We start from the raw sequence: 27,351 nt of genomic DNA on the forward strand, positions 1-27,351 counted from the left end.
ATATTGTCTTATTCACTGTGGTTAACTTCCTCAGAATTCTTCATATACGATTTGTAAGAGATTATTTAAGTCCATCTGAAGGAAAAGATGAAGGTTTGGTTTTTAACACCACATTCAAAAACAAAATGGCATCCCTGACATGGCAGCACTTCCAATCGCGCAGGAATGTGTCAGCCAAGCTTTCTGCTCTCAGGTCTCCGGTGTTTGGGACTTGAACCCACAGGAGGTGTGAGTGCTACTAGCGGGCTGTAGTTGGTACCTGATTGAAGCGAGGCTGGAGTGGCCAGGCTAGCTCAGAACTGATTATCGTGACAGATGAATGCACGCTCCAATATGGGCCAAATTCCCAATTACATCTTGCAGGAATCCAAGGCATTGTGCGGGCCAACACCAATTTGTAAGCGCGGGAAGGAACTGCAGATGTTGGTTTAAACCAAAGTATCAGGCTCTGCCTCGACGACAAGAGTTCACATCAGTAATAATAATAATAATAATAATTTTATTTATAGAGCACTTTAAAAACAAACATGGCTGCAACAAAGTGCTGTACATCACTAATCATTGACAAAAAAGTTAATACACACCAAAAATAACAATCAAAAGAAATAGTAGGAAAAGACATGTAAAATAAAGAAACATCAAAAACACCACAAACAGAAGCAAAACCTCAGGCATGGTCAAAAGCCAGGGAGTACAAATGCGTTTTAACACTGGGTTTGAAGATGATAATGCATAGAGACTACACTGAAGCTGTCAATGGTATCATTTAATTGAGACCAAGGTTGTCTCCCTTTGTACTCTGACCATAGTGACCACTCTAAGCACAAAAGTGGAATAATCTATTAAATTATCTCATTTTTGGGGATCTTGCTGCACAGACACTGCCCCGGGCTGCAGTTTCTCCCAGATCGCAAGAGTGAATAGATTTTTTTTTAAATGCCCGTTATTTGAAAGCACTTTGGTAGGTCCTGAAATTATGAAATATTAATACAAATGCTGTTTATTTGGGATTTTTTTTTTTAAGCATTGTCATCTGGCCTACCGGATGTGGGAGTTAAAGGATTATGGTCAGAGCAGCTGTCCTGAGAAACATATCTTTTGGATTCTATTAGCGAGTTTCTGGAATTGATTCCCAGCCGAGTCAAGGAATTGGATCATCTGAGGCCAAGGAATTGCTCAGTAGGGTACGAGGAGGTACACAGGAAAGCTGGTTTGAGCTGTGCAGTCAAATCATGATCGTACAGAAACAGGCCTTTCGACCCACTGTGGCTATGCCAGCCATCAAGTATCTATCTGTACTAAGGTACACAAAATTGCTGGAGAAACTCAGCGGGCGCAGCAGCATCTATGGAGCGAATGAAATAGGCGACGTTTCGGGCCGAAACCCTTAGGGTTTCAGCCCGAAACGTCGCCTATTTCCTTCGCTCCATAGATGCTGCTGCACCCGCTGAGTTTCTCCAGCAATTTTGTGTACCTTCGATCTTCCAGCATCTGCAGTTCCTTCTTGAACACATCTATCTGTACTAACCCATTTAGTACTTGATCCATGGCTTTGGGTTTGCCTATGGAAAAACCTAGGCTATTGATCGTAGCTTTAGTTTTCCAGATAATCTTTCCCGCTCTTGGAAGGAGAATTAAAGGAGATTCTGAACTCTGCCTCCTGGTACGAAGGTGGTGGTAGGAACTCAACCAGGTTTCTCTAAATAAGTAATAGACGCATCTCACGCCTTATCAGCGACAAGTCTATGAGGATTGGAAGCAGTGCAATGACAATAGTCTAAACCCGTACATTGGGATCCGTAGTGGGCAAGTCTTCTCGTCGGTGACTCCACTAATCAAAAATGCAACAAGGAACATATTGATTTCCAAAAACTACGATGGAAGAGCGGTTTCTCGAAGCAGAGCCTGTGTGTTTTTAAATGTGATGATGTACTTTACCTTTAGACAGGGCATGACATTATCTTCACATTTCTTCAGCGCTCCATACCAATATGCAGGGTCGATGGGCCCAGCATACAGAGGGGACATGGGCTCCATCTCTTGGCTTCCATTCTAAGGAGTGCAAGATAAAACATGAATACAAGTTCACAATTTAGACGAGCAGAATTAGGCCATTCGGCCCATCTAGTCTACTCGACCTTTCAATCATGGCTGATCTCTGCCTCCTAATCCCATTTCCTGCCTTCTCTCCATAATCCTCGACACCCGATCCAATCAAGAATTTGTCTATCTATACTTTTACTAAAAGTCTCATCTTGACCACTTCTGGCCTACATTGTAAATCAATTTTAGAAAAAAACGCTACCTATATCGCTCTGATTCTTTTGCCATCTTACTAACCATACTCCTCTCCTCCAAGCGCCCCAAGGTTTTTTCCGATCGGTGAAATGATAGAAAAGCTATGAATGTTTAAAAAATCGTGAGATCAGCAGATTGGTCTTCTCGCCTGTCAGTCACCATTTTTAAGGTAACGCCCCTTCCGGGGGCCAGGAGAATAGCCCTGGAGGCCGGACATGAGTCAGTCAGCTCGGAAGACCGTGAGTGAAAGTTAGGTCCAGAACTGTGAGTCTACGCTGTGAGTGCACTGAATGTGAGTCTGCACTGTGAGTGAACTGAACTGTTAGTCTGAACTGTGAGTGAACTGAACTGTGAGTCTGCACCGTGCTGAGTGAGCTGAGTCTGCACCGTGGCTGAGTCCAGAGGCCGCGCTCATTCTGGAAGTCCCGCTCAGTCCTGAGGCCGCACTCAGCCGCGTGAGTAGATTCAAGAGAGTTTTACTGTCATATATGTGTGTGAGAGTGTGAGTGTGAGTGTGTGTGTGAGAGTGAGAGTGAGAGTGAGTGTGAGTGTGAGAGTGAAAGTGTGTGTGTGTGTGTGTGCATGTGTGTGCGTGAGATGGAGTGTGTGAGTGATGGAGGGTGTGTGTGATGGAGGGTGTGTGTGATGGAGGGTGTGTGTGTGTTTGCTAGTGTGTGTGAGAGAGAGTGTGTGTGGGTGTATATGTGTGTGTGGTGCGTGTGTGTGTGTGTGATGCATATGTGTGTATACGTGTGCGTGTGTGTGTGTGTGTGTGTGTGTGTGTGTGTGTGTGTGTGTGTGTGTGTGTGTGTGTGTGTGTGTGTGTGTGTGTGTGTGTGTGTGTGTGTGTGTGATGGAGGATGTGTGTGTGTGCGTGAGTGTGTGTGTGTGTACGTGTGTGATGGAGGATGTGTGTGTGTGCGTGAGTGTGTGTGTGTGTACGTGTGTGATGGAGGGTGTGTGATGGAGGGTGTGTGATGGAGGGTGTGTGATGGAGGGTGTGTGTGTGTGGGCTCACCAGCCATGAGAGTCAACTGCCAGCCCACCAGCCGTGAGTGAATGAACTCAAAGTATCCATTTGGCCCACAATGTCCATACTAGCCCTCTGGAAACCAGTGCCTTCGGCCCACAACACCCATACTAGCGCTCCAGAAAGCCCCCTCCCCCCACTGCCCACTAATGTTGGAATTGGTGGAGAGATGGAATGGGGGACCAGCTTTCCCGTGTGAACATGGGACCCAACGGGTCCCACTTAGTCTAGTCTCTGCCTTAAAAATATCCACTGACAGCCTTCTGTGGCCGTGAGTTCCACAGATTAACTACCCTCCGACTAAAGAAGTTCCTCCTCACCTCCTTTGTAAAATATGCCCTTTAATTCCTAGACTCTCCTGTACTGTCAAATGCTCATCATATGCTAACCCACTCATTCATGGTGCTAACCCTGACCTTTCAGCCCAGTTCATCCATGCCAGTCAAGATGTCCCAGCTAAATTAGTCCTATTTGCCCACATTTATCCCTTATCCCTCCAACACTTTCCTGTCCACTCACCTGTCCAAATGTCTTAAATGTAGTTATTGTACCTACTTCAACCTGTCCCTCGGGCAGCTTGTTCCATACACCCACCACCCTTTGTGTTCCAGCCCCTCAGGGTCCTATTAAATCTTGTCTCCCTCACCTTAAACCTATGATCTCCAGTTGCCCTACCCTGGGAAAAAGACACTGTTCCTCTCATGATTTTATACACCTCTATAAGATCACTCCTCCATCTCCTGCACATCAAGGAATAAAGTCCTACCCTGCCCAACCTGTGTGGCAACATTCTTGTAGCTCTTCTCTTTCCAGCTGAGTGGCATCGTTTCCATGGCTGGGTGGCACAATACCCAAAGTGTTGCCTCACCAACGTCTTGTACAACAGTAATTACGTTTGGCACATTAACCTTAATTCGAAAGGAAATTGAGTATAAAAGTTCATAATGTTACAACTTCTGTTCTCAATTTTCTCATCGATGAAGGCTAATGTAGTAAGAGCTTTTTTCACTCCACTATCTAATTGCAAAGTCACTTTCGGGGAACTGTGTACCTACATTGCCAGATCCCTCTGCTCTACAACACTCTTCAGAGATTAACATAGAAAATAGGTGTAGGAGGAGGCCAATCGGCCCTTCAAGCCAGCACCACCATTCCCTGTGAAGGCCCCGTCTTGGTTTGACTTCCCAAAGTGCAACACCTTGTGCTTATCTGCATTACACTCCATTAGCCATTCCTTGGCCCACTTGTCCAGTAGATTGAGATCCTGCTGTAACTCTTGATAACCATCTTCTTTGTTTATGAGACCAACTAAATTAGGAGTCTGAAGAAGGGTCTCGACCCGAAATGTCACCCACTCCTTCTCTCCAGAGTTGCTGCCAGTCCCGCTGAGTTACTCCAGCTTTTTGTGTCTATCTTCCATTTAAACCAGCATCTGCAGTTCCTTCCGACACAACTAATTTTGGAAGATCTGCTTGTGCTTACAGCCCCAAAGATCTGAGGTTGCTGGATTATCATCCCATTACATAAAGTGTGACTTGTGTGTGAAGGCACTGATGTACCTGGAAGGTAGTGTGGGGAGGAGGGCAAGAGGTGAGAGGCCGAAAAAGGAGAATTGAAATAGTTGTTCCCCAAACTGCATATCCAATTGTGGTCCATCTCCTGAAGCAGCCAGATTCAGATTCAGATTCAGATTCAATTTTAATTGTCATTGTCAGTGTACAGTACAGAGACAACGAAATGCATTTAGCATCTCCCTGGAAGAGCGACATAGCAAATGATTTGAATAAATAATAATAAGTGTCCGGGGGGGGGTGGTGATTGGCAGTCACTGAGGTACGTTGTTGCTAACCAGCCCCTCCAGTCATCACCCCACCCTCTACTACTGGTGCAAAGTACAGATGCCCCATGGTATACGGGACACCCTAACCTCCCCCTATCCCTTTACTGGAAGATAAACTGTTAAAATGGTGAATCAACATATTAGGCTACTTCAAAAATTAATAGTTCAGAATTTTTTCTTTTTAATTAAATTAAGTTCGAACATCATTGCAGTTGTTTCTCATAAATACTAAATAATAAATTATTTATTTCAACATTTGACACAAGTGTAAGCTTCATTTTAAACAACTGTGTATTTTGGGCGGTCGGGGGGGGGGGGATTGTGGGGGACAAAACTTGTTTTCTTGAATGTTTAATCTGCCAGGAAACACCCTCTGTTGCATATATATCTATATATCTCCCTTTGTCCGTGATTAGTTTTATTTATTGTTGTCGCATGTACCAATGTACAGTAACAAGATTTTTGTTGCCGGGCTAACCAGTCAATGAAAAGGTACATGATTGCAATCAAGCCGTCCACAGTGCACAGATAGATAAAGATTTAAAAGAGTGGAGCGATTGTAATGAATGATAACAGATCCATCTCTGGGACCCGCGTGCATGGAAACGCCTGGCATCGGCGCCACCTTGAACCAGAAGATGAGCCAGTTGTCAATCATCTGGAAACATTCAATTGGGTGTGGGTTCACCAGCAACTACACTGGCTGCTCAGCTAATCGTGTATCGGCATCAAATAGGTCCCATGGCCTTCTACGCTTCCAATTAACACAATCCCATGCTGGAATATGTAAGAACTGCAGATGCTGGTTTAAACCAAAGATAGACTAACGCTGGAGTAACTCAGTGGGACAGGCAGCATCTCTAGAGAGAAGGAATGGGTGATGTTTCGGGTCAAGACCCTTCTTCAGACTGGCTAGGGATAAGGGAAACGTGAGATCTGCAGAAGGGTCTCGACCCAGAACGTCACCCATTCCTTCTCCCCAGAGATGCTGCCTGTCCCACTGAGTTACTCCAGTATTTTGTGTCTGTCCATGCTGGAATACCCAGCCCAGGTGCGTCTCTCACTGAATGAGTAGGAAGGAATTGCAGGTGCTGGTTTAAACCGAAGATGGACAAAGCTGGAATAACTCAGTGGGACAGGCAGCATCTCTGGGCAGAAAGAATGGGTGATGTTTCGGGTCAAGAACCTTTCAGAACGGTTTTGGCACAAAACATCATCCATTCCTTCTTTCAATCTCCCCTCCCACTTGATCCACTCTCCTACTTTAAAGTACCAAATATAAATTCCTTACAGTCGACATCTCTTCAATGGTACTTTATTGTTACGTGTACCCATGTACAGTGATTTTTTTATGCATACAGTTCAGTGACAATCCTACTATATATTAGGTGAATCATACTAAGTATGAGTGAATTTAATTTAATGGTTGAATTTAATTTAAATATAAATTCTGAACTCCTGGTTATTTGAAGTAGACTAATATGTTGATTAACAATTTTAACCGTAAGTCTCCCTGTACACACTTGTCACCAGAGCCAGATCTCAGGTTATTCTCTTCAGTATTGCCAATGAGGCCACTTCGCCTCATCTGTGATGTAAACTGGAGATGCCCGTTTGGAAGAGAAACACAAGTGTGAAGCAGGAGACCACCAAACTGGGGAGGATAGACAGGACCACAGCAAGAGCTGGAAATGAAATACAAGACAGCAGCACAAAGGAAAAGAGAAACAAAGGTTTGCTAAAACATTTGATGACATTTTGACCTTATTCAGGTTTACAAGATCACGTGGATGTGGATAAAGTGACCACTCACAGTTTTATTCCCAGGGTAGAGGATTCTAAAAGTGGAGGGCATTGACTTAAGGTGAGAGGGGAGAGGTTGAAGAAGAAGCTCACAGGCAACTTTATCATTCAGAGATTAGAAGCTGATACAATTATGACTTTTAAAAATACATTTTGGACAGGTGTATAGTTAGGATGGGTTCAGAGGCATGTGGGCCAAATGCGGGCAGATGGGACTCATCCTTTTTTGCCAACCTGGTCACAGGAGGGCCGGTTTCTGTGTTGTACAGCTCTATGACTATGACAGAAGTGTTTAAGAAGGAACTACAGATGCTGGAAAATCGAAGGTAGACAAAAATGCTGGAGAAACTCAGCAGGTGCAGCAGCATCTATGGAGCGAAGGAAATAGGCAACGTCTCGGGACGAGTCTGAAGAAGGGTTTCGGCCCGAAACGTCGCCTATTTCCTTCGCTCCATAGATGCTGCTGCACCCGCTGAGTTTCTCCAGCATTTTTGTGTGACTATGACAGAAGAACTGGAGAAAAGAGAAGCACAAGATTGCGGCACTGGGAAGGAGAAAAATACAGGGGTCATGGAGGGGTCACCCAGTGGGAGGGTGGAGAACATTACAACATCATTTCACAATGGCATCTGTTTAAGAGTTTCTTCTTTCAGAGAATAGTAAAACTTTGGATTTCTATCACCAGAGAACTACAGAAGCCAAATCATTCAACATCAGTCAGAGTATTGAGTATAGAAGTTGGGAGGTCATGTTGCAGTTGTATAAGACTTTGGTGAGACCACATTTAGAGTATTGTGCTCAGTTCTGGGTACCATGTTATAGGAAAGCTGTTGTCAAGCTGGAAAGGGTACTGAGAAGATTTACAAGGATGTTGCCAGGACTAGAGGGTGTGAGCTATAGGCAGAGGTTGAGTAGGCTGGGTCTCTATTCCTAGGAGCGCAGAAGGATGACGAGTGATCTTATAGAGGTGTATAAAATCATGAGAGAAATAGATTGTGTAGATGCACAGAGTCTCTTGCCCAGAGTAGGTGAATTGAGGACCAGAGGACATAGGTTTAAGGAGAAAGGGAAAAGATTTAATCGGAATCTGAGGGGTAACGTTTTCACACAAAGGGTGGTGGGTGTATGGAACAAGCTCTCAGGGGGAGGTAGTTGAGGCTGGGACTATCCCAACGTTTAAAAAATAGTAAGACAGGTACATGGATAGGACAGATTTGGAGGGATATGGACCAAACGCAGGCAGGTGGGACTAGTGTTGCTAGGACCTGTTGGCCAATGTGGGCAAGTTGGGCCGAAAGGCCTGTTTCCACACTATCTCTCTATGACTCTAACATATTCGAGGTAAAGATAGATCTTTGGTCTATTGGGCATCAGTGGAGATGAGACGTTGAGGCTACGATCAGATCCTATTTATGTCATCGTGCTTACCAGAGTGCAGTTTGTCGAGTACTTGGACACCTTGACAACCTTCAGCTGGTACATCATCTTGCAGATAATCATGAGACAGGCCCACACGGTCGAGACGCTGGATGCCAGGGGGCGGAATGAGGAGTAGGGCAGAGCAAAGACCCAAAGCAGCAGGAAGATGTAGTTCAACAACGAGACCTGCAAACGATTGAAACACACTCGGTGACATGTCATCAGGTAGTCCACCAAATGCCCCATGATTGTCCCCTCAAACCCTGACACGGAATTGCACACATTTCCATGTAGGCCCTCTGGTACAGCTGAGAATGGAACACAAGATGATGATTGTACCTGCAGTTCTCTTTCCCAGTCAAATCCTCTTTATCCGATTCAACATGAAACCACACTGAACGTATTAGTTGTTGTCTATCACGAGACTTGGCCTCGCGGATATAAATACTGATGCTTTAATCAATTGGTCCCTCACAGCAGAATTATCTTGAACCACTTTAGCAGCAAATTGATCCTCAGCCAGCTATAACTCTGCTGCTTCACAGGGTAATTATGTATGAGGAAAGAATGCATCGGTCCAAAAACCTCAATAATTCCCTCACTGGTTTACCCAATTCTATCTTAAGTGGCTTGGGATGATTGCCTTCATTCCTCTAGCCAGAGGCTTATTCCAATTGCGGGTCAGTTTGTGGAGAAGCTAGTTCTGGCCTGGATCTCAGGCACCCCACCACCAGTTAGACCCCCCATCACTCTTGGCACCAACAAGGCTTTACTTTTCCAGAGGTTGGCAAAATTGCCTCACGACAATTAGTTTAGTTTAGAGATAGAGCAGGGCCCACTGAGTCCACGTTGAATGTTGATCACCCATTTACACTAGTTCTGTGTTATCCCACTTTCTCATTAGGGACAATTTACAGAGGGATAATTAACCTACAAACATGCAAGTCTCTAGGATGTGGGATGAAATTGGAGCACCCAGAGGAAACTCATGCAGTCACAGGGAGAGCATGCACACTTCCCACGGACAGCATTCAAAGTCGGGGTCAAACCCGGGTCTCTGGCGCTGTGAGGCCATAACTACCTGCGCCATTGTGCTGCCAAATCTGCAAGATTTCTGTGAAGTTGTTAGTTCGCTAACAGCCCATTGAAGATGCATGCCCCTTGCTTCCTCGGGCAGAGATAGACACAAGTGCTCTAGAAACTCAGCAGGTCAGGCAGCATATCTGGAGAGAAGGAATGGGTGACGTTTTGGGTCGAAACCTTTCTCCAGACTCCGAACTGTAATGGCAGGTTCACATGTGATAGGAGCAGAATTAGGCCATTCGGCCAATCAAGTCAACGCCGCCATTCAATCATGGCTGATCCTCCTGTTCTGGGTCATTGACAGGATCCGGGTCTGAAGAACGTCACCCATCCCTTCTCTCCAGAGATGCTGCCTGTCCCGCTGAGTTACACCAGCTTTTTGTGTCTATCTTCGGTTTAAACCAGCATCTGCAGTTCCTTCCTACACATTTCGCCTGCTCATTAATTATAATCCTCAGCTGTCGGGAGCTGTCACTGTCAGCTAATAGGGGAAAAGTGGTTGAATGGACCAGGAGAGGTTGGATGGACCATAGGCCAGAGCTCCTGGAGTGGACCCACACTGACCTCCAGTCTCTTTCCCACAGCTGACTTTGCACCAACCCCGAGGCCCTGCTGGCCTCCACGTTGGCTGGAAGGTCTGTAGGACCTCGTTCCCCCTGCTGGCCGCAGCCCCCTGTGGGACGGGCGATCCTGGCCGCTCTCCAGATGATGGAAGACAATGGAAAATTAACTTTCTCCACCTTGACCCCGTGTCCCCAGCTCTGGACCAGAGTGTAATCCAATGCAATTTGGCGAGTTAATCTTTCATCCATGTCCAAGACCACTGTGGGAAACCTCAGGTGTAAAAAGCCTAAACTTCGCCCGACTCCCCTCCCTCCCCATGCTCTCCATGGTATTTAGAATTTAAAAGTCGCTTTGGTTTCTCAGCAAACAGGGTTCAGTGTACCATAAATAGACACAAAATGCTGGAGTAACTCAGCGGGACAGGCGGGATCTCTGGAGAGAAGGAATGGGTGACGTTTCAGGTCGGACTACACGTCTGAAGAAGGGTCTCGACCCTAAACGTCATCCTTCTGGAACATTGGATCAAATATTGCTAATTTTCAGAATAGGTCATCTATGACTAAACAGAAATTAACAATTGAATATAAAGCACATTCACAAAAAAGACGGGTCCTCTGATCCATACCTACAGCACTTGTCTTTAGTGCAGTCCTTCTCTCCAGAGATACTACCTGTCCCGCTGAGTTAGTCCAACATTTTGTAATTATCTTCAGTGTAAACCAGCATCCGCAGTCCCTTCCTAAACACTCAATGTAATAGTCTAGCCTCAGCGTTGCCATCCCCAGTTTAGTACCAGTTGTGTGCTCTTTATTTTCCAGTAATGAACGGGAACCTTCGCTGCATTAGCCGACTCACCTCCCTTAGTGCGACCCAGACAATGAAGGATGAGACGATCTTGACGATGTGGAGTTCCAGCAGTCTCCACACCAACACCTGGGCTTGCTGCATCAGCTCCAGGAACCTCACAAACAGTGCGGCCAGCCTGTCTATCACCATGCTCCAGGGACTAGGATCTGCAGCAGGGGAAAAGCGAGAAGATTCTTGGCGTTTCCCAGAAAAATAACCTTTTGTTCCGCCAGAGAAGGTACTGTCTCCAAACAGACCAGACTCTCGTTCCCTCGGCCAACCTGCTTAGATAAATAATTATCCAACTGCTCACCTGTTCCATTGCCAAGATTCACCCCAAAACCACATGCATTTTCCACTTGACCATGCGTCTCCTGCAGAGGGCAGTGTGGCTAATTACTGAGCATGAGATCACACCACTGGGGGAAAGGACTATATGTTCCATGGCCTGGACAGCAACTGCACCCTCCAGGCCAAAGTTGAGGTGCTTAAGCAAGCCCACAGTTGGGTGTACAGGTATCAGGGGCAATGAGGAGAAGGCAGGAGAATGGGGTTAAGAGGGAAAGATACAACAGCCATGATTGAATGGCAGAGTAGACTTGATGGGCCGAATGACCTAATTCTACTCCCATCACATGAACGTACGAGTCACAGGCAGGCTCTCAGACCAGAAATCAAAGCCCAATGCCTTTCCTTGCTTGCTTTTTTCACTCACAGCTCCTTTCAAATAGCTCTAGTTCAGAGGTGGTCAGATCACGTGTCTAACTGAGCAGCCCCCTCTATCAGGAGGGGTAAAGCAGCTCCCAACACTGTAGTGACAGAGACAATGAGAGCTATGTTACCACAGAAACATAGAAACTAGGTGCAGGAGTAGTGCTCAGTATCCCATCCCTGCCTTCTCTCCATACCCCCTGATCCCTTTAGCCACAAGGGCCACATCTAACTCCCTCTTAAATATAGCCAGTGAACTGGCCTCAACTACCTTCTGTGGCAGAGAATTCCACCACTCTCTGTGTAAAAAATGATTTTCTCATCTTGGTCCTAAAAGACTTCCCTCTTATCCTTAAACTGTGACCCCTAGTTCTGGACTTCCCCAACATCGGGAATAATCTTCCTGCATCTAGCCTGTCCAACCCCTTAAGAATTCTGTAAGTTTCTATAAGATCCCCCCTCAATCTTCTACATTCTAGCGTGTATAAGCCGAGTCTATCCAGTCTTTCTTCATATGAAAGTCCTGCCATCCCGGGAATCAGTCTGGTGAACCTTCTCTGTACTCCCTCTATGGCAAGAATGTCTTTCCTCAGATTAGGAGACCAAAACTGTACGCAATACTCCAGGTGTGGCCTCACCAAGACCCTGTACAACTGCAGTAGAACCTCCCTGCTCCTATACTCAAATCCTTTTGCTATGAATTCTAACATACCATTCACTTTCTTCACTGCCTGCTGCACCTGCATGCCTACTTTCAATGACTGGTGTACCATGACACCCAGGTCTCGTTGCATCTCCCCTTTTCCTAATCGGCCACAATTCAGATAATAGTCTACTTTCCTGTTTTTGCCACCTCACATTTATCCACATTATACTGCATCTGCCATGCATTTGCCCACTCACCCAACCTATCCAAGTCACCTTGCAGTCTCCGAGCATCCTCCTCACAGCTAACACTGCCCCCCAGCTTTGTGTCATCCGCCAACTTGGAGATGTTGCTTTCAATTCCCTCATCATCAATATATATTGTAAATAGCTGGGGTCCCAGCACTGATCCTTGCGGTACTCCACTAGTCACTGCCTGCCATTGTGAAAAGGACCAGTTTACTCCTACTCTTTGCTTCCTGTCTGCCAGCCAGTTCTCTATCCACATCAATACTGAACCCCCAATACCGTGTGCTTTAAGTTTGCATACTAATCTCCTAATCTGAGGAAAGACATTCTTGCCATAGAGGGAGTACAGAGAACATTTGGCATTTGCAACTCAAAGCTGCTCTTCAATGTCCATCAAAATCAATTGTCTGTAGAAACTAGGAAGGGACTCGACCCAAAATGTCACCTATCCATGTGCTCCAGGGATGATGCCTGGACCTGTTAAGTTACTCAAGCAAAGTGTGTGTCCTTTCAAGTTAATTGTTTCATTAATTGAGGTGCTAGAGGCTGCAGATGCTGCAATCTTGAGAAACAAATTGTCCCGAGTGTGTTGGATAATGTTAGTGTATGGAGTGATCACTGGTTGGTACAGACTCGGTGTGGTCAAAGTGCCTGTAACGCTTATTTGTCTAACCTCCCCCTGCAGCTAATACCCCTGATCCAGGCATCATTCGAGTAAACCTGCTCTGCACCCTTTCCACATCCAACTGCATGTGGCAGTCCAAATGCAGCCGAACCAAAGTCCTATAAAGTGCGTACTAACTTCCTGACTCTTATACTCAATAGTCCGACCTACGAAGGCAAGCCTTCTTTACCACTCTATCTACTTGCATGGTCACTTTCAGGGTTGCTATGGACTTGGATCCCAAGATACTGCTGTATATCTTGATAGGTTTGAAGCCAGAGTCACGGTCCGGGGCACTTGTGTGTTTCCTGCTCACTTTCTACTCACTAGGTTCAATGGAAAAAATATTTCACAAATGGTGTAACATAAAAAAGTGAAAATAAAATGTGTTTGTGTAACAATAGAAACAATATCTAAAGGGTCTGTCACACTTGGGCGTCATTTGTGTGTCATGCAGATGGCGCGCAAAGATTTTGTACATCCCAAAATCCTGGAGCGCCAAGCACCATGCGCGCGTAATGTGCACCATGACGCGCGTCGTGACGCGTAAATTATGTCGCATAAATGACACCCAGGTGGGACAGGCCCTTCGCAGTCCAGAAAATCTGTAATTTGGACATCAAGGGTCTAAGAGTAGGGTATCATTGGTGCTTTCCCATGGACACTGAGATGTACATTTACATTTATATGAAGTGCTCTTGAGATTATGCTTAGAAATGACCTAATTAAAATGTTCAAGTTGACTGCCCTCCATTCTCATTGCTCTTGAACACATCAGAATCTCTTGGTTCAAGGCAGCTGCAAACAGGAAGATGGAAATCCACAGAAGCTTCAATTCAAAGTCCAAGTCACACTGCCCAGTAACAGAAGGTCCAAGATTACCTTCCATATCCGGCTCGTCCTCCAGCTCCAAACTTGGCTTCTCGTCGTCAAAGCTGAGCTTGTCCAAAGTGGAACTCCTGCTTCGAATGTTTTCACGGTGCTTATCATTCAACCTGGCAAAACAAAGCAACTGATGATGCAGTTGGATCCCAAATAAAAATGATGAGGAAAATGCTCACTTACATGATCATGGGGCCTAACTTTATTCTAGTTATCATCTATTTCAATATTGGTCAAACTGGATGACCTTAGGTTGGACCTTGTCAAATGCTGTAGCAACTCACCACAGCTTCATTAACACCCTCCAGATTGTGACATCTACCAGCTAAAGATACACACAAAATGCTGGAGTAACACAACGGGACAGGCAGCATCTTTGGAGAGAGGAATGGGTGATGTTTCATGTCGATACCCTTTAGAATGGTCTCAAACTGAAACGTCACCTAATTCTTCTCTCCAGAGATGCTGCCTGCCCCGCTGAGTTACTCCAGCGTTTTGTGTCTATCCTCAGTGTAAACCAGCATCTGCAGTTCCTTTCTACACATCCACCAGCTAGCAGGGCAGAGGCAAGGGGCAGATCCACATACAGGCTCTTCCACATCATGTAACATTATTGATGAACCAATATGAAGAAATACACACGTCACAGAATAATGGGAATACTATCCCCACATAGTGATTCTTAAGCTGACTACCCACTCCCTTCTCACGGCCAATTGGTGATGGCAAATAATGCTGGCCATGTAAGGAACACCTATGTTTCATAATGTGTTGGAAGGAGCTGCAGATGCTGGTTTAAACCGAAGATAGACCGAAATGATGGAGCAACTCAGCAGGACAGGCAGCATCTCTGGAGAGAAGGAATGGGTGATGTTCTGGGTCGAGACCCTTCCTCAGACTACGTCACTCATTCCTTCTCTCCAGAGATGCTGCCTGTCCCGCTGAGTTGCTCCAGCATTTTGTGTCTACCCATATTTCATAACTGAATAACAACATTAACAGATTGCTTTATCTTCAGAACGAGTTTCTGCTGGATTATTTATGCATTGTCCATTTGTCCATTAACTGTCTTAAACTTGGCTGCTCAGTTCGAGAGTCCCAGACCCAGTTGACTGCCTCATAAATGGTCATGCAAGACTCTCAGTTAACGGTTTAATGGGTTTACAAAGCATTTTCTCTCTGCCATATGAACAATTAAATATGCGTTGCATATATATTGGCATTGAGAGTGATACCCATACCCCATAAATATGATAAAAGGTTCACTGTCTGCCGACGTCAAATTATCAGTGGGAAACTTTTAAGAATGAATGTTAATGGGAATTGAGTCACATCTTCCAAAGATAAATATGGTGATGGTCGCCGTTATAAATCGTAGAATCGCAATCATCGCAGTTATAAGACGTTGATATCTACAGAGCAGCCATCTTCGGCTGTATCATCAACATCCCCGACCTCCAAGACACGATCACAACGCAAGAAATAGAAACCGACCAGACCTTTCAGCTCCTTGTGGCCCCTACATTACTCAGTATCAGGTCTTTCACCTTTGCTGCACCAAACCCATCTCCCTTGATTCCCTCAAGATCCAAGGATCGATTGATTGAGCAGTGATTGGTGTACAATGCAACAATTGCACCACAGAGAGCAGTTCTAGCCAGAGGTAATCTAACACTCTATCCTTGACAATCAATGCAGAGAAATCACCTACTAACAAAACGATTTGTTTCCATTCGTCAACAATGTAATTGGACCTTCCACATAAACCCTCTGGTAGCAGCAGGTAGAGGCAGTGAGTGACACAACGTCTGACTACACGGAGCCTTCCCACCATCAGGAGAGCGATGGAAGACTTTCCAATTGGCAGGAGGTGCAGAACTTCAAAAATATTCAGGAAGTCTGAAACAATCTCGGACAAATGAAAAAGGGTGCTTCATGACCAGTGTGAACTCGGTGGACTGAAGGACCTGGTTCTGTACCCTAGACCTCTTATGATGAAATAGTTGTTTAATTGGTGTCCCATCAACCTTCCTCAGAAGCATTCACTCTCCCCATCACCAGCGTGACATGATGCAGGAATGATTAGTTACAAAATGCGTTTCAGTGACCCATCGCGGCTTCTTCGACAGTATTTCCGCATTCTACAATCTCTATCATCTTCATCACAAGGACAGCAGCAGTTCATGGCAGTGACTCATCGCCACCTTCTCGTCTGAAGAGAACAATGCAGGTCGGACAATAAGGGGGTTTCTGAAAAACGTTATTTCTTTTGACTGACCAGTTTTCCAATGTAGTGACATTTAAGACGGCACATTTCTTCACATGATACCAGACTACAGGGTTATTGCATGCATTTATGGGCGTTTGTCAATGTTTGACAGTACAGTATCATCCACTTAGTGAGAACAGCTGGGACCTTGCTTTTATATTTCATAAGTTCATAAGTGATAGGAGCAGAATTAGGTCATTGCATCTATCAAGTCTATCCGCCATTCAATCACGGCTGATCTAACTTTCCCTCTAAACCCCATTTGCCTTCTCCCCATAACCCTCGACATCCGTACTGATCAAACTTGATCCCAAAGTGACCCCTACCTCTGTGCTGCTGGGAAGCTGAGGATCTGTGTTGAAGCCTCTTGGCTGAGACCTGTACACAGCATCCTCTGATGCCGACATAAATGTACAAACTACAATCACCGGCCAAGACCTAAAGGATCAGAGGCCACTCCCAAAATGGAAAAAGTTGATTCAAGAATATCACAGAATAATAGGATTTAATTGGTGTTAATGATGCATAATAATTGAGAGTACAGAAGAAAGAGTTATTGGAGCTCACCTTTTGGTCAGCTTCATAGCTTCAGCTTTAATGCTGCAAAATAAAAATAGATTCATGACCATTTAATCCCATAGCCCGGCGTTTGTGGTTTCCTGTGTGAAGCAGAAGACTGTGGCCTTGTGGTAATCAAAAGTTCAAGACTTTCTCAGGGTTTTCTAACTAGTTGCATTGTCTTTGGACTTGAGAGATGCAGCACGAAAACAGGCCCTTCGGCTCACGGAGTCCATACTGACCACTGATCACCCCATACAATGGCACTATCCTCCACACTGGGGACTATTTATAAGTTACCGCAAAGCCATTAAACCGACAAACCTGCACGTCATTGGAGTGTGGTAATAATCCAGAGCACCCGGAGAAAACCCATTCGGTCACAGTGGGAACGTACAAACTCTGTATGGACAGCACTCGTAGTTAGGATCAAACCTAGGTCTCTGGTGCTGTAAGGCAGCAACTCTACCGCTGTGCCACTGTGCCGCCCTTGTCCTCAAGGTCAAATTTTAAATGAGGACCAAATCCCCAGGAGAGAAGGCGACTTTTCCCGCACAGTGTCTTTCACAGCCTGGGAGATTTCCTCGCCCGTTGAGTTTCCCCAGCATTTTTTTTGTCTTCCGGAGATTTTCTAGTGTTGTGGGGCTAAAGAAGAGTAGACATTCTTGCAATGAAGCTACGGGCAGGCAGCAGCAAACAGAGATGGCAACGTGGTAATAACCAGATATAAAGAGGAATCTTACTAACCAACCAGGTACCACACTTGCTTTTGGCAAGTAGCAGCAGGATGGTGAAAGTAGCAAAAGCCCGCGGGATCAAATGGAGCGGGTCAAACTGGATCCAAAACTGGATCCAAAATTCCAATTCAAACTTCACCCACACAGGTGAAGGTCATAGAAACATAGAAACATAGAAACTACGTGCAGGAGTAGGCCATTCGGCCCTTCGAGCCTGCACCGCCATTCAATATGATCATGGCTGATCATTCAACTCAGTATCCCGTACCTGCCTTCTCTCCATACCCTCTGATCCCCTTAGCCACAAGGGCCACATCTAACTCCCTCTTAAATATAGCCAATGAACTGGCCTTGACTACCCTCTGCGGCAGAGAATTCCAGAGACTCACCACTCTCTGTGTGAAAAAAGTTCTTCTCATCTCGGTTTTAAAGGATTTCCCCCTTATCCTTAAGGTCTAAAGAGATGTACCTGCAGATGATGTTATCTTGCCTCGCATTTACCTGCGTAAATGCAGAATGAAAATCATGGCCCGTTTTACTTCTTGACTATCTGAATGACATCCTCGTCTTCCATCACAGTGAGGTGGAGGATGTGGTTATGGAAGTTATGGAAGGACACAGGCCAGGAGGAAGCCTGAGTATATTCAATTATTTACTGATCACCCGTTGATACTGTCTCCATTATTTTTTATTCCACCCTCTTGAATGTCTTCCTGCACCAGTGTATCATGGTCAGATTGAATGATGCCCCTCTCTCCAGATCGTGTATTTGTAGAAGGTACCTGAAAAATGTATGCCCGAGGATTCCGTATCACCACCTGCAATCCCTTGTCAGACCAACCCTGGTTCCCACTTATGGCCCATACCCCTCTAAACATTTCCTATCCATATGCCTGTCCAAATGTATTTTAAATATTATTATTGTACCTGCATCAACTACTTCCTCTGGCAGCTCATTCCGTACACCCACCTGTGTGGAAGCAGCTACCCCTCAGGTTCCTAGTGACCGGCTTAACTCTGTGCTCTGCACGAGAGGAGCTCTTTACACTGAAGCTTTCCAGGCATTATATCCTCAGGCAGCTGCCTCAAGGGACGGGGATTGAGACGGATCGGATTGCTATGCCGGGGGCTGGCATGGACTAGATGGGCCAAGTGAGGCCATCCCCTCTGCCACAGTGAGTGGGCAAGCAAGTCCTATTGCGAGCTGTGTTGCTTTCCTCCCACACACTGCCCTGGCAATTGTTGCAGGGCCAACTGGAGAAATACATTGGTAAAGGTCAGAGAACTTGTCGAACCCCATGGAGAGAAAAACATTGTTGGCAGTCCATCAAACACAATTTGTTTTTTCAATAGTAAAATAACTTCAAAACACACACATACACACACACACGCACGGGTGAAGGTACAATGAGATGTACCTGCAGATGATGTTATCTTGTCTGAGGTTGATCTGGCTTAAATCAGTGAGGCGGAGGAAATGGCCATGGAAGTAATGAAGCTGGAGGATACAGGCCAGGAGGAAGACTGAGGGCAGCAGGATATTGGCAAACAGTTCGGCAGTATTATACTGCTCCAAGCCCAGGTCCTTCAAGCTGAAAAAGGGAAGAACAGGATGCAACATTTCAAACTCTAAAGGCTAAACTGAAGGCACTTCAGAAATGCAAGTCATTTCCCAGTCAACATCCTGAGTTTCTAGGGCCAGCCTGTAGAAGGGGGTTGATTTTGTCAACAAATCCTGATGGGGGGTCCTGGGCGAGTAGATCGCCCTCTCGTTACAAGATAACCAGCTCTACAAGATTATAACTCAGGGGTACCCTGGCAAGATGATCCACTGCCTACACACCCACCCCACCCCACCTCCATCCAAAGCACTTGAGGCTACAACTGGAGGGATGTACGCATGGTGGCTGCCAAGGCACAGTGACAACGTACATACAAGCTAGTCTCCCAAGAGGGTCAAACAAGATTATAGCCCATCACTACATCCCAGTGTATAACTAGTACAATAAAACATATAATACTTAACTTAATAATATGGCACAATATTGCACGGTGGCACTCGCTAATTATCATGGAATTTCATTATCAAGCAAGTAAAGAAAAAGACGGTAATCATGTATTTTTACAGGCCTGGCACCAACTCGCCCTGACTCTCCCACAGCTCTGGGGTTTCACACACACACTCACACTCACCCACCCACTCACACTTGCAATGGACCACAACTCTACTTCATTCAACGCCACAACCTCAACAATCGCTTCCTCGCCTATCTGGACTCGACCATGGATCACAATCTTCCCCGCCTCCAGACCGGTCCCTCCACCGACACTCCTCGACTCAACCGCCCGCCCGCCTGGAACTCCACCGCTAGACTGCGGCTCTGCCTGCCCGACCACCACGAGGCCGAGATGGCCACCACGAGGAGCAGCAACAATATCCACCGCCTCTCCGACCCTCACCGCCTTCCCAGCCAAAACCAGGCCCGGACTATCGCAACTGCCGCAGCTGCCGACTCTCACCGCCTCCCTGGGGCCACCGATGCTGCTGCCGCCGACCCGTATCTCTACTCCAGCCCCCCACGGGCCTCCACCAGCGACTCCGCAAACACTCACCTCTCCACCGGCCACCAGAGGGCCAGAGCCGTTACTTCACCAGAGTTCCAGGCTCAGCACCAGGCCCACAACCTCCACGATGCAGACAGCACACGGCCTGACTGCTGGGTCCTATTGTTCCCCTCCCCTCCTACAGGGAACCTCAGTGGTGATGGTTCTTCCCCTTCCCACTCTTTCAACCAGGTTACCCCGACCACAGACCCGCTAGTTAAAATTCTCGCTTTCTTTTTGGCTTTAGATTTTACAGAGGTGCCGAGCGGCGCTCCAGTGAGCTGCAGCAGCACTGCACCCCTGGTTATAATGTCGACAGCAGGAGTCTGGATGACGTAACTGATTAGAAAGGTGGAAAAATGCAAGACACTTACTCGTTAACTTTGGAAGTGGAAAAGTGAGAGAGGGCTGTGATTGGGGACTGCACAATGCTGAGTGGAACCACTTCAACATAAGCCACATCTACAAGGAATGGGAAGGTTGGCACATGCTGGAAAATCAGTCCTCTACCTGTCCTGGGACATTCCCATTATCCGCTGAAAGAGCCAAGAGACCGTCTTGAACTGGTACATGTAGATAGCGATGAGCACCACCATTGAGTAAGACACAACAGTGATCCAGAAGTACCTCAGGATCCGGCGCCACCAGTCGTAATGTATCTGCGTGTGTAAGAGGGAATAAATTAGAGTGGGTGAGCGGAGTAGCAATTCGTTCCTCAATAACCCTTCTTACCTTCCCTCTATCACCCCCATCCCCCAAAGCCATGTGTTACTGATGACATCCTCTTGATGTTGTCCACTGCTCCCTCAATGTCACTCAGTAACTTCTTCCCACTATGGCTGGCATTACTACCCCCTCAGTAAGCATTCACACTCAATCAGTAAACCAACTGATCCAAAAGTAACAGTTAAAAGATTGGATTAATTATAAGATCCCATTAGGTACATTAATACTGAAGATAGACACAAAATGCTGGAGTAACTCAGCGGGTCAGGCAGCATATCTGAAGAAAAGGAATAGGTGATGTTTCAGGTCGGAACCGGATTGATCTACATATCTAATCCTAGCAGATAAACTAATTGGTTTGTATCCAATAGCAACAGTTACATCCTGAGAACCAACGCCTGGTCTCAGAGTTTGTAGTAAATGTTCGAGGAATAGTCTGTGATTGTTCCCATTGACTGCAAATAGTTCCCAAGTGTGATCTGACTGACATCGTCATTGGAGTAAGTTAGCATCCTCTCTTTGTGTGCCAGATAGAAATATTGAGTATGTGTAGGAAGGAACTGCAGATGTTGGTTTACACCCAAGATAGACACAAGAAGCTGAAGTAACTCAGTGAGACAGGCAGCCTCTCAGGAGAGAAGGAATGGGTGATGTTTCAGGTCAAGGCACTTCTTCAGACCCTTCTTCAGACTATATACTGAGGATGTACCTACCTGATACAGAGCCATGCAGAAAAGAAACAGCTTGATGTAGAGAATCTTGTAGACCACGACTCGACCATTGAAGCTAACGATGAAGAACATGGCTGTGCAGAAATAGATCCAGTATTTTATCAATAATCCCTTAACAACACAGCCAATCATTGTCATCAGTGTCCCATCCTTCTGTGCACCTGCTGCAGACACAAGCAGAAAGACAAACACAAGGAAGCATCTTCACTGCCAACAGTTTCGCTTCATGTCAATACTGAAATCCTCACATACAGTGGCTTGCAAAAGCTCTCCATCCAATCTGACTGAGCTTGAGCTATTTTGCTAAGAAGAATGGGCAAAAAAAATTCAGTCTCTAGATGTGCAAAGCTGGTAGAGACATACCCCAAAAGACTTGCAGCTGTAATTGCAGCGAAAGGTGGTTCTACAAAGTATTGACTCAGAGGGACTGAATACTTTTGCATGCCACACTTTTCAGTTTTTTATTTGTAAAAAAATTTGAAAACCACGTATCATTTACCTTCCACTTCACAATTATGCGCCACTTTGTGTTGGTCTATCACATAAAATCCCAATAAAATACATTTACGTTTGTGGTTGTAACTTGACAAAATGTGGAAAAGTTCAAGGGGTATGAAAATTTTTCCAAGCCACTGTACATTGCTTGTAGAAACCTGGCAATCTCTCCCACAAGACCACAACAGCCGGCTTTTCTTTCCTGTTCCTAAGTAGGTGTATGTGGAACTCTTTCTCCTAAGATCAAAATAGGTTTAAAGTGAATTTAAACTGAGTCTCTCCCCGGCCACTCTCTCTTTTCCCTCTCCCATCAGGCAAGAGATACAGGTGTGAAAACGCACACCTCCAGATTCAGGGATGGTTGCTTCCCAGCTGTTATCAGGCAAGTGAACCATCTTGCCATCCTACCTCAAGCCTTTCTTGAGGTCCTCTGAGGGAACGCTGTATGTATGCATCTATGTATGTATTGTTGATTCATGTACCCACTGTTTGTAACACGTTAGTACCTGCACCAATGTAAAGCACTTTGATCAACGAGACTTGTTTTTAAATGTGTTATAGAAATAAAATTGACTCGACTTGACTTGACCAACAACTAGAGAGCAGTCCTGAGCAACTTTCTGCCTCATTGCAGACCCTTGGACTATATTTGATCAGACTTTACTGGACTTTAACTTGTACTAAACGTTATTCCCATTATCATGCATCTGTATGCTGTGGATTGCTCGATTGTAATCATGTATTGTCTTTTCACTGAGTGGTTAGCACAGAACAAAAGCTTTGCACTGTACCTCTTGACAATAAACTAAACTCAACTAAAAGAGAAGTCAAGAAGTCAAGAGAGTTTATTGTCATGTGTCCCAGATAGGACAATGAAATTCTTGCTTTGCTGCAGCACAGCAGAGTATAGTAAGGTGTTGTAAAGCAAGAATAATGTTGAATAAGGAAGAACCATTCCACTGGCAACTGTAAAACCTGTGTTTAACATCATCAGTGAAAGGAGATGGGAGCAATTGTGTTCACACTGTTGAGTTGTTGCTCAGAGAATGCACACGTTGTATGGATGATGAAAACAGATTCAATAAATCATTCAAAGAGATTTGGAGAAACATTTTAAAAGGACAGGAAAATCCAGGGCAAAGGTGAAAAATGGGAAAATGGTTGTTATTCCCCGACTTTTTCCCCCCAAAGAGTCAGAGCAGACATATTGGGACCTCCTCCTCTGCAGGTGAACCTTGTGATACTATTAATGCTGTAATGCACAAACCAGTCTCCCCATCTCCACCCCGCCCCTCCCCCTACCGACTCCCGCTCTACGTCCCACTGCCTTGGAAAAGCAGTCAACACAATTAAGGATTGCTCAAACCCCGATCATTCCGTCTTCTCCCTCCTCGTGTCCGGCTGAACATACAACAGCTTAAAAGCACTTCCACCTAAATTTAAAGGCAACTTATTTTCTGCTGTTATCAGACACTTCTCATATGCCAATGAATTCCTGATCTTCTGGTCCACCTCGTTATGACTCTCGTACAGCTCGTTTCATTTTTGCACGACCTGATGTACGCGCGCATGGTCTGATGCCTGGATTGTATGCAACACATCTCTCATTTGTACCTAAGCTAAGGGAAGTTTGCTGCTCAGAAACAGACTAACAGCGAGACTCAATGGGAGAGGTGGAATTATTGGTAGTATTTTGCAGGTATTAGCATGATTATGGTATGTATAGGTACACATGGCAATCATAAAACAATACTAAAACCAAAGACAAGAGCTGGAACTGATGAGGATAACCGTGTGAAAGGGATAACACCAATTGTATTGTATCTGTGTTTATTGTACATACCCTACCAAGGATAAATGCCATCCATTTAATATTGGAAAGAGGTTACTGCAGTATTGAAAGGCGTTCTCACACTGGTCAGGCATCTGGCTACGTTGGTGAAGGAAGGAGTTTTCTTACCTGTTCCCTGAACCCGGACCTCACTGAGCGACCCCTGAGACAGTTTACTCCTTTCCTTTCTCTCGATCAAGTGCTGCCGCAGCAGGAGCCAAAAGGTGAAGGTGTAGAAGATCTGTAACACAGAATGTGTAGTAAGTCACACTACTGTAACTCTGTAACACCTATAACTACAACATACAGACACATCTAGGGCAATCACAACCTAGCACCATCTCACTTCATCCCATATGCTCCCTGATGTACAGCCTTTTATTTTACACATTTTACACTGTGACCTGTGGCTCGCTGCTTGTCCTCTGCTTGCTGTCACTCAGTGCCTCTCTCCTACAGGCAGGTGGTTCACACTGGTGCTGGGGGGGAACTTAGATTCAGGTTTATTATTGTCATATGTACCAAGGTGTGGTGAACAGCTTTGCTTTGCATGCTATCCAAACATATTAGATATATCATACATACATACGTACACTCAAGACAAACTCAAGTACAATAGGTAGAGCAAAGGGGACGATACAGAGTGCAGAAAACAGCTCTCAGCATCGTAGCACACCAGTTCTGTAGACAAAGTCCAATGTCCGCAACAGGGTAGAGGCGAGTCGGACAGCGAGTCTAGTTTATGGAAGGGCGGTTCAGAAGCCTGGTCACAGAGGGGGAAGCAGCCGTTCCTTAGCCTGTTGATGCACACTTCCAAGCTTCTGTACCTTCACACATTGATCACACACAATGATCATCAGATCGCCCTGGCCCACAGTTTCCTTACCCACGTGGCAACTTTTAATGCCTCTTGCCTGCCATGGGCTTTTAGAATCTGCCAATCCTTCCTGACCACAGCGCAGTTTGAAGACCCCCTTTGTCCAATTTGACGCTTTGAAGTTAGCAACACTCACAATGATGGGTTTTGTGTGTGATGCTAAAAAACATCATGCACAAAATGTACGTTGGTAACACTGACATATAACAAACCCATTTCCCAGCCAATGTATTTTTTTTTTGTAATTAATTAAGCCTCAGATGTAACGGGACACCCTCAATCCATCGTCAGCTTTATCAGGTTAGCTGTTTTACAGCTGCTTCTTTGCACCTTTTCATTCTGTAATGAAATGAAATCCCATTCACAGAACCCATTGAGTGGAAGATTCGTCAAACTAGATTCACACACTGCGGTGAAACTACGTCTCTGCTGAAGAGATACCAGCACAGTCGGACACCTCCTCCTACTTACCCCTGGACCATGACCCCACTGACGAGCACCAGGCCACCATCTCCAGCACCATCACCAACTTCATCCACTCCAATGCCTTACCCGACCGAGCCTCCAACCTCATCGTTCCCCAGCCCCGCACAGCCCGATTTTACCTTCTCCCTAAAATCCACAAACCTGACTGTCCCGGAAGACCCATTGTCTCCGCCTGTTCGTGCCCCACCGAACTCATTTCCAAATACCTTGACTCCATCCTATCACCCTTGGTTAAATCCCTCCCTACCTATGTCCAAGACACCTCAGACACTCTCCGTCGTCTCCGCGCATTCAATTCTCTTGGCCCTCACCCCCTCATCTTCACCATGGACGTCCAATCACTATACACCTCCATCCCCCACCACGATGGTCTCACAGCCCTCCGGTTCTTCCTCGACCAGAGAAGCAACCCATACCCAGCCACTGACACTCTCCTCCGCCTAGCGGAGCTGGTCCTTACCCTCAATAACTTCACGTTCGACTCCTCCCACTTCCTCCAAATCCAAGGCGTAGCTATGGGCACACGCATGGGCCCCAGCTATGCCTGCCTATTTGTAGGTTACGTCGAGCAATCCTTGTTCAATACATACCAGGGCCCCATCCCCAACCTCTACCTCCGCTACATCGACGACTGCTTTGGTGCCACCTCCTGCACCCGCACACAACTGACTGACTTCATCCACTTCACCACTAATTTCCATCCGGCACTGAAATACACCTGGACCATTTCCGACACTTCCCTACCATTCCTTGACCTCACTATCTCCATTGCAGGTGATAGACTTCTAACCGACATACACTACAAACCCACTGACTGCCATGGCTATCTGGACTACACGTCTTCCCACCCTGCTTCCTGTAAGGACTCCATCCCCTACTCCCAATTCCTCCGTCTACGCCGCATCTGCTCCACGGATGAGGCGTTCCACACCAGGACATCTGAAATGTCCTCACTATTCAGGGAACGGGGGTTCCCCTCCTCCACCATAAATGAGGCTCGCACCAGGGTCTCCTCCATACCCCGCAACACTGCTCTCTCTCCCCATCCCCGCACTCACAACAAGGGCCGAGTCCCCCTAGTCCTCACCTTTCACCCCACCAGCCGTCACATACAAAAAATAATCCTCCGTCAGTTTCGCCACCTCCAACGTGACCCCACTACTCGCCACATCTTCCCATCTCCCCCCATATCTGCCTTCCGCAAAGACCGCTCCCTCCATAACTCCCTTGTCAATTCTTCCCTTCCCTCTCGGTCCACCCCCTCCCCGGGCACTTTCCCTTGCAACCGCACGAGATGCAACACTTGTCCCTTTACCTCCCCCCTCGACTCCTTTCAAGGACCCAAGCAATCGTTCCAGGTGCGACAGAGGTTTACCTGCATCTCTTCCAACCTCATCTATTGCGTCCGCTGCTCTAGATGTCAGCAGATCTATATCGGTGAGACCAAGCGGAGGTTGGGCGATCGTTTCGCCGAACACCTCCGCTCGGTCCGCAATAACCAAGCTGACCTCCCGGTGGCTCAGCACTTCAACTCCCCCTCCCACTCGGCCTCCGACCTCTCTGTCCTGGGTCTCCTCCATGGCCACAGCGAGCAGCACCGGAAATTGGAGGAACAGCACCTCATATTCCGTTTGGGGAGTTTGCACCCCCGGGGCATGAACATCGAATTCTCCCAATTTTGTTAGTCCTTGCTGTCTCCTCCCCTTCCTCAGCTCCCCTGCTGTCTCCTCCCACCCTCCAGCCTTCTGGCTACTCCTCCTTTTCCCTTTCTTGTCCCCACCTACCCCCACCCCCGATCAGTCTGAAGAAGGGTTTCGGCCCGAAACGTTGCCTATTTCCTTCGCTCCATAGATGCTGCTGCACCCGCTGAGTTTCTCCAGCTTTTCTGTGTAACCTTCGATTCTCCAGCATCTGCAGTTCCCTCTTAAATACCAGCACAGTCTGTCAGGGGGAAGGAATATTCCACAAAGGGCCATTGATTTAAAAACATAGAAAATCAGTGC

The 27,351-nt window shown here is 46.2% G+C and overlaps 1 protein-coding gene across 1 annotated transcript in view; it reads right to left on the bottom strand.

The window, feature by feature from the left end:
• The window catches only part of LOC129707582 (piezo-type mechanosensitive ion channel component 2-like), a 146,346-nt gene that overhangs the window by 82,153 nt on the left and 36,842 nt on the right, over window positions 1-27,351 (bottom strand). The window contains exons 13-21 of the mRNA XM_055652730.1: window positions 24,115-24,226; window positions 21,642-21,823; window positions 20,713-20,861; window positions 19,017-19,190; window positions 16,871-16,903; window positions 14,035-14,147; window positions 10,893-11,050; window positions 8,400-8,576; window positions 1,939-2,052 (exon numbers count right to left, since the gene is read on the bottom strand). Coding sequence (XP_055508705.1) covers window positions 1,939-2,052; window positions 8,400-8,576; window positions 10,893-11,050; window positions 14,035-14,147; window positions 16,871-16,903; window positions 19,017-19,190; window positions 20,713-20,861; window positions 21,642-21,823; window positions 24,115-24,226 — 1,212 coding nt within the window. The remainder of the gene's footprint in view (window positions 1-1,938; window positions 2,053-8,399; window positions 8,577-10,892; window positions 11,051-14,034; window positions 14,148-16,870; window positions 16,904-19,016; window positions 19,191-20,712; window positions 20,862-21,641; window positions 21,824-24,114; window positions 24,227-27,351) is intronic.

This window comes from Leucoraja erinacea, chromosome 21 (assembly GCF_028641065.1).
Source record: "Leucoraja erinacea ecotype New England chromosome 21, Leri_hhj_1, whole genome shotgun sequence".
NCBI lineage: Eukaryota > Metazoa > Chordata > Chondrichthyes > Rajiformes > Rajidae > Leucoraja > Leucoraja erinaceus.